Here is a 13,095-nt window from a genome sequence, read left to right as displayed (position 1 = left end):
GCCTGTACTTTGTTTGGCTGGAAACCACAGGTGTGGGTTCAATTCCAGACCTGAAGGGCAGCTAAGGGCCATAGTCTCAGTGGTTCCATAGCTACTTCTAAACATGAATTTTTCACCACCAGAAAGAAAAGAGGAGGAAGGATGTACTGACATGCTCGGTGTGGGTGAACTTTGAAAACATCGTGCTGAGTGAGAGGAGCCAGACACGAAAGGCCACATCTCGGAAATGTGCAGAGCAGGCCAATACGGGAAGTAGATTAGCTTAGGGCTAGGATGGGGGAGAGGACAGAGGTGATGAGGATGTCCTAAGACCCACTGTGATGATGCTTGCAGGACTAAAACCATTGAACTTGACGTTGTAAATGAATGACCACGTAACATGTTAATTATATCCCAATGAAGCTGTTTTTTAGGAGCTCTGGTGGCCCTGTGGTTAAAGCATTGGGCAAAAGGTCAGTGGTTCAAACCCATGCCACTCCACAGGAGTATGATGAGGCAGTCCACTTCCCTAAAGATTGACAGCCTTGGAAACCCTATGGGGTCGTTCCTCTCTGTCCTCTAGGGGCGCTGTGAGTCGGAATCAACTCCATGGCAGTGGGTGTGGTTTGGGCTTCGCTTCTGTAAAGATTGACAGCCTTGGAAACCCCGTGGTGCAGTTCCACTCCGTCCTCTAGGGGCGCTGTGAGTCAGAATTGACTCAACAGCAGTGGGTTTGGTTTGGGCTTTGCTGTGAGAGTGGGTTAAAGCTGTTTTTTAAAAAATGTAAGACCCTGCTTCTCTGCTCAGAGCCCTCCTGTGGCCCATGTCAGGGTGACAGCCCAAGTCCTCCCCACGGCCCTGGAGGCCTCCCGTGCTCTAGCCCACCATCACGGCCTTTGTCTGCCAGCACCCTCCCTCAGCTCACTGCCTGGAACACTCTTGCCCCAGACATGCATGGCATCCTCCCTCAGCACTGTGACCCACCTGCATAGTACATGTTTCTCTGTTCATTTGTTACTGGGTCCACTGGAGTGGAGCGCTGGTGGCACAGTGGTTACAGCATTTGGCTGCTAACCCATAGGTTAGTAGTTCAAACCCACCAGCCACTCCATGGGAGAAAGATGAAGCAGTCTGCTTCTGTAATAACTGACAGCCTTGGGAACCCTATGAGGCATTTCCACTCTGTCCTCTAGGGGCACTGTGAGTAGAATCGACTCCATGGCAGTGGGTTTGGTTTGGGCTTTGCTTCTGTAGATTGACAGCCTTGGAGACCCGATGGGGCAGTTCCACTCTGTCCTCCAGGGGCGCTGTGGGTCAGAATCGACTCCAGCCAGTGGGTTGGGTTGGGCTTAGCACTAGAGTGTAGGTTCCATGGGAGGAGGAACTTCACTGTTTTACTCTAAACCCCCAAAACAGGGCCTGCCATACGGTAGCTTGTTGAATGGATGACTGTTGCTGTCCCCAGAGATCTCTGGCTGTCTCCCTGCTTTACCCGCTGCCTGTCCCTCCAACAGAGCTCTCTCTGTGACTCTGGGTTCTGCCTATTCCTCTCTTCATACCAGGTGGGTGTTATTAGTCCCATTCTACAGATGGAGGAACCGAGGCTCTGGGAAGATTAGTAACTTGCCCAACACAGGAGGGCAGTGGATAGCAGTGACCGCTTTATAGACATTGTAGATGGGAGAAACTGGGATCCAGAGACAGGTCAGCCCTCCCTGAGAGCCCCGGGTACCTGGTATTTGTTGGTGGAGTTGAAGGGAATCTCAGCCACCTTCTTGTTGCGTTCACGCATCAGCTTCACGGAACCAGAGGACAACTCAATGCACTTGAGCAGGGCAGACTCGGAGGCGTCCCCGGCCACGTCCCTCTAGGGGCAGAGAGGACCATGAGAGCAGGCAGCCACAGAGGAGAGGACACAGGCAGGGCCAGGCGAGCTGGCGGCCACACCCACCTTCAGCACAGGGATGTTGTCCTGGCCCCCCTTGAAGACAGCGCGATTGCAAAGGCCGGCAATGTGGGACAGGGCCACCCAGGTGTGTGAGCTCTTGTCGAAGGAGGTTCCTGAAGGGGGCAGGTGTCAGGGCTTGGGACACCTGGGACCAGGCCCCTGTGATCCCTGCCCCAGGCCCTGCCCTCACCTGACTGGTCCTCGGTGGTGTCGGCCTCGTGGATCTGGTTGTCGAACCACATGTGGGCGACTGTCATGCGGTTCTGGGTGAGGGTCCCCGTCTTGTCCGAGCAGATGGTGGATGTGGAGCCCAGGGTCTCAACGGCCTCCAGGTTTTTCACAAGGCAGTTCTTCCGGGCCATGCGCTTGGCAGTCAGCGTCAGACACACCTGGGGGTGAGGAAGGGCTGGTAAGTTACAGGTTGGAGCTGGCAGCAGGGTTGGATAAACAGCCCGAGGGTCCACATCCCAAACAGAATCCTTGGTGGCCTGTAGAAGAATGGGGTACTGCCCCACAACCCCACTGCTGGGGGCAGACCAGCAGAAGTAGGCTCAGTTATGTCCCCACTAGGTATGTCCTCACAGGCATGTAGGAGAATGTTCACCCATCACTCATCTCTCAGATGAGCACTGTGGTGGTCTGCACGTTGCCAGGATGCTGGAAAGGAGCCCTGGTGGTACAGTGGTTAAGCTCTTGGCTGCTAACTGAAAGGTCAGTGGTTCAAAGCCAGCCAGCTGCTCTACGGGAGAAAAAACCTGGAGATCTACTCCTGCAAAGATTACAGCCTAGGAATCCCCATGGGGCAATTCTACTCTGTCAGATGGCGCCATTATAAGTCAGAATCAACTCACACAACACCACCACAGTGCTGGAAACTATGCCATCAGTGTTTCATATACCAGCAGGGTCAGCCATGGTGGACAGGCTTTAGCACAACTTCCAGATTAGGACAGACAGGAAGAAAGGCCTGGTGATCTCCTGAAACCTTATGGGTCACAACAGCACACGTCTGATACGGTGCTGGAAGACGGTGCAGGACCGAGCAACATCTCCTTTTGTTATGCACGAGGTTGTCTCAAGGCAACTAACAACAGAATGTTCAGAGCAGTAACACTGATAATCGTCCAACACGGACTAATGGCAGAACACGCAAAATAAACGCAAATGAACTGTGGATCATAGGGGACAATCCCTTGCACTTGAGTCAATTCAGACTCACAGCGCCCCTAGAGGACAGAGTGGAACTGCCCCACAGAGTTTCCAAGGTTGTCAATCTTCACAGAAGCAAAGCCCAAACCACACCCACTGCCGTGGAGTTGATTCTGACTCACAGCGCCCCTAGAGGACAGAGTGGAACTGCCTCATAGGGTTTCCAAGGCTGTCAATCTTCACAGAAGCAAAGCCCAAACCACACCCACTGCCGTGGAGTTGATTCTGACTCACAGCGCCCCTAGAGGACAGAGTGGAACTGCACCACAGGGTTTCCAAGGCTGTCAATCTTTATGGAAACAAAGGCCAAACCAAACCTGCTGCTCTTGTGTCCATTCTGACTCAGTGACCCTAGAGGACAGAGTAGAACTGCCCCATAGGGCTTCCAAGGCTGAAATCTTTATGGAAACCGATTGTCTCATTTTTCTCATGTGGAGCCGCTGCTGGGTTCAAACTGTGGACCACTCCGTTAGCAACCAAGCGCTTAACCACCAGCCACCAGGGCTCCTCATTCATAGTGGGGAATGCTCTATAGCAATGAAAAAGAACAAACTATTGCTGCTTGCACCTGTACATGTGAATTTCAGGAACAATGTTGGGGAAGAAAAATAAAAGGGCGAAAGACTTCATAGTGACTTACTCCATTGCCATGAAGCCCAAACACGGGCACAATTAGTTGATGCTGTTAGAAGTTAGGGTGACGTAACCCTTGGGTTGTGGGTAGGCATGGAATGTGGTCAGGAGGGGCCCTCTAGGGACCCAACCTGACATGGGGTTGTCCAAATTCATCAGGCTGGACCTTGGTCATATGTGTAGCCCTTGTATACTGCACCTCAATGAACACCCTTTGAAAATAAGGTCGCTTTGAATATGCTAGGAGCTCTGGTGACACAGTGCCTAAGGCATTTGACTATGAACCAGAAGGCTGGCGGTTTAAACCCACCAGCCACTCCTCGGAAGGAAGGCTGAACAATCTACTTCTGTAATGATACCGCCTCGGAAACCCAAGGAGGGGTCGCTATGAGTCGGATCCGACTGCACGGCACTGTGTTGCGTTTGTTGTTGAATACACTGATATGGAAACATTTGCCGAGTAATTAAAAAAATCAAGGAGCAGAGAAGTAATCCTAGTAGGGGCCCTTCTATGTCCCTTGAAAGGATATCATATACACACAGCTGCTGTGTGCATCCCTCAGGAGACCATGAGGAGAGAGGACTTAGGGTGGGGGCTAAGGGCCAGGGGCAAAAACCAAAAACCAAACTCACTGCCGTTGAGTCAGATCTGACTCATGGCGACCCCTCCTTGGGTTTTCGAGGCTGAACCTCTACAGAAGTAGATTGCCTGATCTTCGTTCTGATGAGTGGCTGGTGGGTTCGAACCGCCAGCCTTCTGGTTAGCAGTCAAGTGCCTTAGGCACTATGCTACCAGAGCTCTTAAGGGCCAGGGGCTGGAGCCTTGAAATTTTTTTTTCTTAAACTTAACCTATTCATTAGACTTTCTACCGTGAGTATAACTTCTTCATTTTGTAAGTTAACTTAAAAAGTGGTAGGACTGTTGGCCTTTTTGTCTTTGAGTATTTCTCTAGCTTTTAGTGTTTTGTACACGAGGCCCTCAGAGATCCAGGACCCTCCTCACTGAAAATCTAGGAACCCAACTTGTCCTTGTTAATGACACCAGAGTCCAGGCCTTCAACTCCTCCTCCCTCAGACCCAGAAGTCTGGGGCCTCCAGCCCCCTCCTCCCTCAGACCCAAGAGTCTAGGACCCCAGCCCCTTCCTCCCTCAGACCCAGGGGTCCAGGCCCCCAGCCCCCTCCTCCGTCAGACCCAGGGGTCCAGGCCCCCAGCCCCCAGCCCCTCCTCCCTCAGACCCAGGGGTCCAGGCCCCCAGTCGCCGCCCTTTCTCCCTCAGACCCAGCAGCCCGGGCCTTACAGTGACCGTGGCCAGCAGACCCTCTGGGACATTGGCCACGATGATGCCGATGAGGAAGATGACAGCCTCAAGCCAGGTGTAGCCCAGAATGAGGGAGAGGATGAAGAAGGAGACGCCCAGGAAGACGGCGACGCCGGTGATGAGCTGAATGAAGTGCTCGATCTCGATGGCGATGGGCGTCTTGCCCACCTCCAGGCCCGAGGCCAGTGTGGCGATGCGCCCCATGACAGTGCGGTCCCCGGTGGCCACCACCACGCCCCGGGCGGTGCCTGTGGGCCAGAGATGACTGAGCCTGGGCCCCAGGACAGGCCACCCCTCAACTTCAGATGGCAGCGGCCGCCCAGGGCCACTCTGCCCTGGCTGGGCGCCCCCCACCGCGCCCGCCTCACCTTCCACACAGTTGGTGGAAAAGAAGGTGATATTCCGAGTCTCCAAGGGGTTGTCGTGCGTGCAGTCGGGAGAGCGGGTCTGGGGCTCCGATTCACCAGTCAGGGAGGAGTTGTCCACCTGGGGGCGGGGCGGAGACGGGGGCTCAGCTGGGGCCAGGGCACGCTTGGTCAGGGGAGACGGCTGAAGCCTGTGCCCCGGGGATGGCAGCTAGAAGGCTGGAGTGCCCTGGTGGTGAGTGATGTCTGGGAGGCAGGGGCCGGGAGCTGGACGGTGGGGAGTGAGGGCCTCCCCAGGGTCGAAGGGATCTGCCGGTCTCTGAGGGGTGAGGGCTGGGGATTCAGACTCCTGGTTCCTGGTGAGGTGGGGGTCGGGTCTGAGGGAGGAGGGGACTGGGGGCCTGGACTCCTGGGTCTAAAAGGAGGGGCTAGGGGCCTGGAACTCTATGTCTGAGGGACAAGGGGCTGGTACCCAGACTCCTGGGTCTGAGGGAGGAGGGGCTGGGGGCCAGGACTCCTGGGTCTGAGGGAGGAGGGGCTGGGGGCCTGGACCCCTGGGTCTGAGGGAGGAGGGGCTGGGGCCTGGACCCCCGGGTCTGAGGGAGGAGGGGCTGGGGGCCAGGACTCCTGGGTCTGAGGGAGGAGGGGCTGGGGGCCTAGACTCCTGGGTCTAAAAGGAGGGGCTAGGTGCCTGGACCTCTAGGTCTGAGGGAGGGGGCCTGGACCTCTAGGTCTGAGGGACGAGGGGCTAGTATCCAGACTCCTGGGTCTGAGGGAGGAGGGGCTGGGGGCCTGGACCCTGGGTCTGAGGATGGTGGGGGCTGGGGGCCTGGACTCCTGGGTCTGAGGGAGGAGGGGCTGGGGGCCTGGACCCCTGGGTCTGAGGGAGGAGGAACGGGGGGCCTAGGTTTCTGGGTCTGAGGTGGGGAGATGGGGCTGGGACTGCAGCCCTCCGGGGGACCAGCACCCCAGGCCGGGCGCACCTTGCATCCATGGGCTGAGATAATGCGCAGGTCGGCGGGCACTCGGTCTCCGCCCTTGATCTCCACCAGGTCTCCAACCACCACTTCCTCGGCGTTTACCTGCATCTTCTCCCCTTCCCGGATCACCAAGGCTTGCTGAGGGTGAGGGTGAGAAGCGTCACCTCCCCCATCTTCCCCTGCCCAGGGAGACCCCTGGCATAGCCCCCCGACTTGCCCACCTCCAGCAGAGCCCCCCGCTGATGGCCCTCACCTGGGGAACCATGTTCTTGAAGGACTCCATGATCTTGGAGCTCTTGGCCTCCTGGTAGTAGGAGAAGCAGCCGGTGATGATCACGACGGCGGCCAGCACGATCCCCAGGTACAGCTGTGAGGACAAGCGTCTCTCAGGCCCCACCCAGGCCCCCCACAGCCCCACCCCGAGGTCCGTGCATCTGGGAAGGGGGGCTCTGTGTCAGTGGGGATCTATCTGTGTCTGACCCCAGGGTTGTGTCCCTACGAGGGTCTGTGTGTCTGTCCGCTTGTCCATGCTCAAGTTCCTCTCTCTGTATGTGGGTGTGTGTGTCTCTGGGGCTCTGTCTCTACGGTGTGTACGTGTGTGTCATCCTGTCTGTATTAGAGAATCTGGGTGTAGGCTATTGTCTGTCCATGTGTCTGTGTTTAGGTCAGTGTGTCTGTCTGTCTTCTGTCTGCACCCCTGGCTTTAAACGTACAGGTATGTCTGAGTATCTGTGTGTACTTCAGTGGTGCCACTGGGGTTGGGGTCACCCAGTGTGAAAACTCATGATGTCACCCCACATACATGCCTGTGGGTGGGCCAGCCTGTGAACTCCCCATGGCCTGGCTCCTCCAGGTCCCACCCCTGTCTCCCATTGGCCAAGGCAGAGACCCTCTGTGTGCAGTGGCAGTGCCATGGTCTGCCCGTCTGCACCCTGACTGGCAGGGGTGTGGGGATTGGCAGTGGCGGTGATGAGTTGCCACTAACCCTAGTGACGTCACTGCCTTAGTGGGCTCTTCCCCCACCATGCCAGCCCCTCCCAGCATCCCTCCAGTGATGTCACTGATGCACGTCTCTCTGTTGATCTACTGTCTGAGACTGCGTCTGTCTGTCTAGGATTTACTTTCTGAGAATACTGTCTGTGTTTGATTCTACTGTCTGTCTGTCATCTGGTACGTCTGCAACTCAGCATGTGTTTATCTGTATGTGTTTGAGGGCCTGTGTCCGTCTACCAGTCTGTGTGTGTGTGTGTGTCTGTGCGTGTGTGTGTGTCTGTCCATGCCTCTGTGTGGGAACTGGGTGGCTGTGTTGGAGCGTCTGCTGATCAGCACGTGTGCACACACACGTGCTCTCTGTGTAGCTGGGGTGTGGGTCTTTTTATTGGCCAGGACTATGTGCCTGTGTGCCCGTGGGCCCTGACATCCCAATAGGTAGGATGCTTCAGAATGTACCCGAGACAGTCACCCTTCAGGTATCTCTCTGTCTATCACCACCTGGGGGTGTCTGTCCCCAAAGCTGCTGAGGTCACACAGCTTTGGGTCAGAACCTCAGCTCACCCATCCTGCTGTGTGACCTTCAGCAAGTTACTTGCCCTTTCTGAGCCTCAGTTTCCTCATACCTGCTGTTTCTCTCTCTGGGCGATTGTGAAAGTTGGATGAGAAAAGGGAGGAGAGCGGGCCGTGGACAGTGGAGACGGGGAGCCGCTGAGTGTGCGTGTGTGTCTCTAAATGTGTGGCCGGGCCAGGCTGGGGTGGGGGAGGGCCCTCACGTTGTCACCAGCCGGGTCGTCTTCCGTGCCCGCCTGGATACCGTAAGCCAGGAAGCAGAGGATGGCCCCAATCCATAGCAGGATGGAGAAGCCCCCGAAGAGCTGGCGGCAGAACTTCACCCACTCTGGGGTGGTAGGCGGTGGGGTGAGTGCGTTGGGCCCGTCTCGGGCCAGGATCTCCTGGGCTTTGCTGTGGGTCAGACCCTGGGGGACACGGGACTCACACAGAACCCTCTCCGAGGGACTTTGGCATTCCACCCCTTCACAAGCACCCCAGGCCCCCCCCCCGTCTGTCCTCCCTCGGATCCGAGAGTCCGGGCCCCCAGCCCTGCTTGGGCCCCAGCCGCACCTGCACGCAGTCCGTGTTGTACTTCCGGCAGACCTCTTCCACGGACATCTTGTGCTCTGTCTGAGGGACAGAAGTTTGGGGGGAGTTGAGTGAGTGTTCGGGCCCGTGAGAGGCAGTATGGGGGCTGCTCTGGAGGGCGAGTGGGGACGGGGGAGGGATGGGGAGCTTACCATTGCCACCTCCTTCTTGAGGTCATCCAGGTCCCTGCGCTCCTTGGTGCCCTTGCCCTTCTTGGGCGAGCCCTTGTCATCTTTCTTGTCCTGCGAGGTGGCGACACGATAGCTGTCAGAGCGACCGGACTGCGGGCGAGAAGGGGTTAAAGGGGGACACCACCCCTCCAGGCGCCTGGCCTCTGAGCCTGCCCCTAGTGTGTCCCTGTGTCCCGAGTCTGCCCCGCCCCCGTCTCTGGCCTGTGTCTCTCCATTGCCCTCTGGCCCTGGTGTCTGAGAACCTGAGTCACCTCGACTCTCACTCGGCCCCTTGTCTTGGACTCTCTGTCTCTTTGAGTCTCTCCCCTTTAGTCTCTAAACATCTTTCTTTGATCGCTGCCTCTGTCTCCCAGTCTCTGGGCCTGGCCACCTCTCTGTGTCTGTCTCCTGTGAGGCCTGTCTGTGTCCTCTCATTCTCTTTCTCCATCTGTGTCTCTGTGTGTGTGTGTTTGTCCCTCTGGGCCTCTATGTGTGTGTATCTCTACATCTGTGTGTGTGTGTCTCTCTGGGTGTCTTTGTGTGTGTCTCCCTGTGTTTTTGTGTGTGTGTGTGTGTGTCTCTCTGGGTCTCTACGTTGTGTATTTCTCTGGATCTATGTATGTGTGTGTCTCTCTGGGTCTCTATGTCTATCTGTCTCTCTGTGTGTCTGTTTGTCTCTCTGGGTCTCTATGTCTGTCTGTCTGTCTCTGTGCATGTGTATGTCTGTCTCTGCATCTCTGTGCATGTGTCTGTTTGTCTCTAGGTCTCTTTGTGTGTCTCTGAGCCTCTGTGTGTCTGTCTCTCTGGGTCTCTGTGTGTCTGTCTCTCTGGGTCTCTGTGTGTCTGTCTCTCTGGGTCTCTGTGTGTCTGTCTCTCTGGGTCTCTGTGTATGTGTCTGTCTCTGGATCTCTGCCTGTCTCTGCATCTCTGTGTGTCTGTCTGTCTCTGGGTCTCTGTCTTACTGCTCTGTTTGTCTCTTTGTCCACCTTCTCTCTCTCTCTCTGTGGCTGTTTCTCTCTCTCTCGTCACTTTGTGGTCTCTCTGCCGCTCTCTGGCTGTGGGTGTGTGTCTGATCTCTGGCCCTTCATGCCTCTCTGTCTCCATCTCTTCAGCTCTCTCCCCCGTCTGGCTGCGTCTCTGGCTCCTGCGTCTCTCCCTGAGTTGGTGTCTGTTGAGATCTCAGACTGTCTCCAGGGCCACTGTTTCCTGCCTGTGTCTTCATCCCTCCTTATCCCTGTGTCTGTCTCTGTCACTGTGTCCCTATCTCCGTCTCCTCTCTCCCTCAGTGATGACCTGCATGTGTCTCTCTCCCTAGCTCTGCCTCTCTCCTGCTGCTTGTCTGTCTGTCCTCTAACACTAGGATCTTCTCTGTCCCTGGGTCTGACTCTCCCTCTGGGTCCACTCAGTGTTTCCTCTCGGCCGGAGTCTCTGCCCTTCCAGCCCCAGGTCTTCCTGGGCCCCTCTCTGTGGTCTTCTCAGCCCAGCTAGCTCTTCCTGGGCCTCGCCACAGCCCCACGGATGTCTCAGTCTCTGTCTCCTGCAAATCTTGGAGGAGGAGGAAGGGCACTCACTCCAGGTGTGGGTCACAACTGGGACAGAGGTCTGGGGAGAGCCTGCTGTGCACAGGTGACGGCCTGGCTGGAGAATGGGCCAGTCCTGAGGGCCCTGGCCTCTCTCCTGGGGCCTGGTGGGAACTGAGGGTGTGTGGGTGCATGGGATCAGTGAGGTCTCTGCAGGACAGAGTGGGACTCAGGCAGGACTCGGGGTGCAGAGAACAAGCACAGAGCCTCAGGCTTGGCCTGAACTCAATGTGGTGAGGGGAGTAAATGCCACTGTACTTGGGGGGCCTGGGTACAGAGGTGGGGTGAGGCCAGGTGCTGTCCAAAGGCCACTGGCAAGGGCCACTGACTGATCCTGCAGACCCAGGACCAAGCCGGGATCCAAGGCTCAGCACAGCTCAGCGCTAATCCCCTTGTGACCTTGTCGAGGGACTGCGCTGTGTGCTGCCTGCCCCCAGACCCAGGGACAGACGGGGTGGGCACAGGGACGAGCTGCAGCTGGGAGGCCCGGGAGCAGGAGGAGGGTGCAGGGTGGGCAGGAGGCCTGGCCTGGGGCCAGCCCTGCAGTAGCACCGCGTCTCGGAGCAGAGACAGGCGGCGGACCGGGAGCCATTGCGCCTGCCCCTCTGCAGCAGGAGCGTCTCCACGGCTGCAGACGGCCAGACCCACGCAGGGCAGGATGCGGAGACAGAAAGCTCTGGGGTCACGCCTGAGAAGTGAGGGGGGCAGCGATAAAGGGGGCCTGCCAGGCCTGGGGAGAACACGGGCTGCCCACCTCTGAAACCTTAGGGCAGGTTGGAAAGCTAAGGCTATGGTACCTGCCAGGGAAAGGGAGGGGGGCCCAGACTCCTGAGTCTGAGGGAGGAGGGGGCTGTGGGAGGAGAGGGCAGGGACATCCCAGTCTCTGGCAGGTTCCTCCTTGCCCTTGCCGTGACCATACCCCTTGGGGCGGGTTTCCATCTGGCAGAGTGGGGAGCTGAGGCTTCCCCAGTCCAGGACAGGAGGCCCAGATGGGTGCACTGTGGGGTGGGCAACACGCCTGTTGCCGCCCCTGCGGCTGCTCAGCATTTCTGCGCTGTCCGCCTCTCCCCCCCTCTCAGGGTGTCTGGGTCTGTCATTTCTGAGTATCTCTCCCTCAACCTTCCCTGTGCACCCGGCCTTCTGTCCTCGTCATTCAGGCTGATTCCATTGTCTCTGGGTTGGACATCTCTGTCCGTGTCTCTTCTCTGCCTCAGTTTCTCTCTGTCTCTCTCTCCCATGTCTGTGTGTCACTCCTGGTGCTTTCTCTCTGCCTTTCTCTGTCTCTGTCCTGTCTCCTTCAGAATCTCTGCCTGTCTGTGTGTCTCTCTGCCCATTGCTGTCTTTCCATCTGTCTCTGTCTCTGTCACGCATGTCTGAAGCACCTCCCCGTCTCCTCCTGGCCCCGCTGCTTTTCCTAAGAACCCCTCCCCCCTTTCCTTCCTTCTCTGACCTCAGCCCCCTTCCCCAATCTGCCCACAGCTCCCATCTCACTTACCTGGAAGCCATCACTGGCTCCCACATCCACCTTCTCTCCCTAGTCCTCCCCCTCCCAGCCCTTCTCCCCACTTCCCCTCACCCACCCCAGTGCACAGAGCTGCAGCCCCACCCCCACCTCCATCCCGAGGCCCGTCAGCCTTCCTCCGCCATCTTTCTCCCCTCCCTCTTCACTACCCCAGCCCACAGCTTCCTTCCCCTCCCACAGCCCCGCCCCAGACACACAGGGAGGAATCCAGGGCTGCGGTGGGGGTCAGGTGGTCAGCCAGGGAAGGAGGCGGAGCCGGCATCTGTTGGAGAGACCCACAGACAGACAAGGACACCCGGACCCGGAGGCAAGGGCACAGCCAGGCATGCACGCTCCCCCCTCGCACACACATTTGCACACATACCCCCTCAGCCACACACTCAGTCTCCCTGCTATTACTGTCCTGCTGTGCCTCCTCCCGCAGCCCCCCTCTTTGTCTGTGCCCCCAGGTTAGGGGCCCGCACACACACCCTGCAACCCTGGGCTGCACTGCACTGCAGAGCCCCCCAACCGAGGCCTGGAAGGAGAAAGAGAGGTCATCTAGCTGACCATCCCACAGCCTGGACCGATCCCCACCCTGGGCAACCCCCCAGACACACAAACACCGCAGATGCATACACCATTGCAGACAGACAGCCAACGCAGCCGCAGCCACACAGCTGCAGGTAAATTGTGCTGACAAGGCCAGTCACACAGAGCCAGGACGGCACACACAGACATGCACACGCAGATATGCACACACACACACGTGCAATGCCCCCAGGTACACGCACCAGGCACACGCATGCACACTGCATGACAGCACCAACCGCACAAGGTCAGGAGGAGGTGCTGAGGGTGGCCTGTGCTCCGGCAGCCCCTGCACACAAAGCGATCAACATGCGCAACAGACCGCCGCCAGCCCAGGCGGCCCGCACACACTCGTACACGGATGGCCCCGGCAGCCGGTTCCCCACGGTCCTGCAGACGTGGCCCCGGGGCGCAGGGTCCCGGAGCCCCCCGCCCCCGCAGACACCCAAAGTCACTGGACCCACAATATCACACACGCACTGCCCGGCCGGCCCGAGCACCTACCCCCATCTTGGCGGCTCCGCGGGGAGAGGGGCGGGCGGGCGGGGCGGGGGCCGGGGCCGGGGCCTCAGGGCGGCTCAGGCGCGGGCTCTGGCTCGGGGCCTCTGCAGCGCCCGCGCCTCGGTCGGTCCGTCCGTCCGTCCCTCCGCACAGAGGCTGCGGCGGCCGCCGCCTCCGCCTCTTCAT

General features: G+C 58.2%; 1 protein-coding gene across 1 annotated transcript in view; it reads right to left on the bottom strand.

Moving 5' to 3' along the window:
- ATP1A3 (ATPase Na+/K+ transporting subunit alpha 3) overlaps positions 1-13,095 on the bottom strand; it is a 25,173-nt gene extending 12,078 nt beyond the window's left edge. The window contains exons 1-11 of the mRNA XM_007942947.2: positions 12,913-13,095; positions 8,719-8,808; positions 8,549-8,608; positions 8,200-8,403; positions 6,687-6,800; positions 6,437-6,571; positions 5,457-5,574; positions 5,068-5,336; positions 2,118-2,316; positions 1,931-2,040; positions 1,712-1,846 (exon numbers count right to left, since the gene is read on the bottom strand). Coding sequence (XP_007941138.2) covers positions 1,712-1,846; positions 1,931-2,040; positions 2,118-2,316; positions 5,068-5,336; positions 5,457-5,574; positions 6,437-6,571; positions 6,687-6,800; positions 8,200-8,403; positions 8,549-8,608; positions 8,719-8,808; positions 12,913-13,095 — 1,617 coding nt within the window. The remainder of the gene's footprint in view (positions 1-1,711; positions 1,847-1,930; positions 2,041-2,117; positions 2,317-5,067; positions 5,337-5,456; positions 5,575-6,436; positions 6,572-6,686; positions 6,801-8,199; positions 8,404-8,548; positions 8,609-8,718; positions 8,809-12,912) is intronic.

Source organism: Orycteropus afer, unplaced genomic scaffold, assembly GCF_000298275.1.
Source record: "Orycteropus afer afer isolate SDZICR_OR568_19922 unplaced genomic scaffold, OryAfe1.0 scaffold00099, whole genome shotgun sequence".
Taxonomy (NCBI): Eukaryota; Metazoa; Chordata; class Mammalia; order Tubulidentata; family Orycteropodidae; genus Orycteropus; species Orycteropus afer.
Note: the sequence above shows the minus strand (reverse complement) of the source record. Positions and strands in the feature narration are given on the sequence as shown.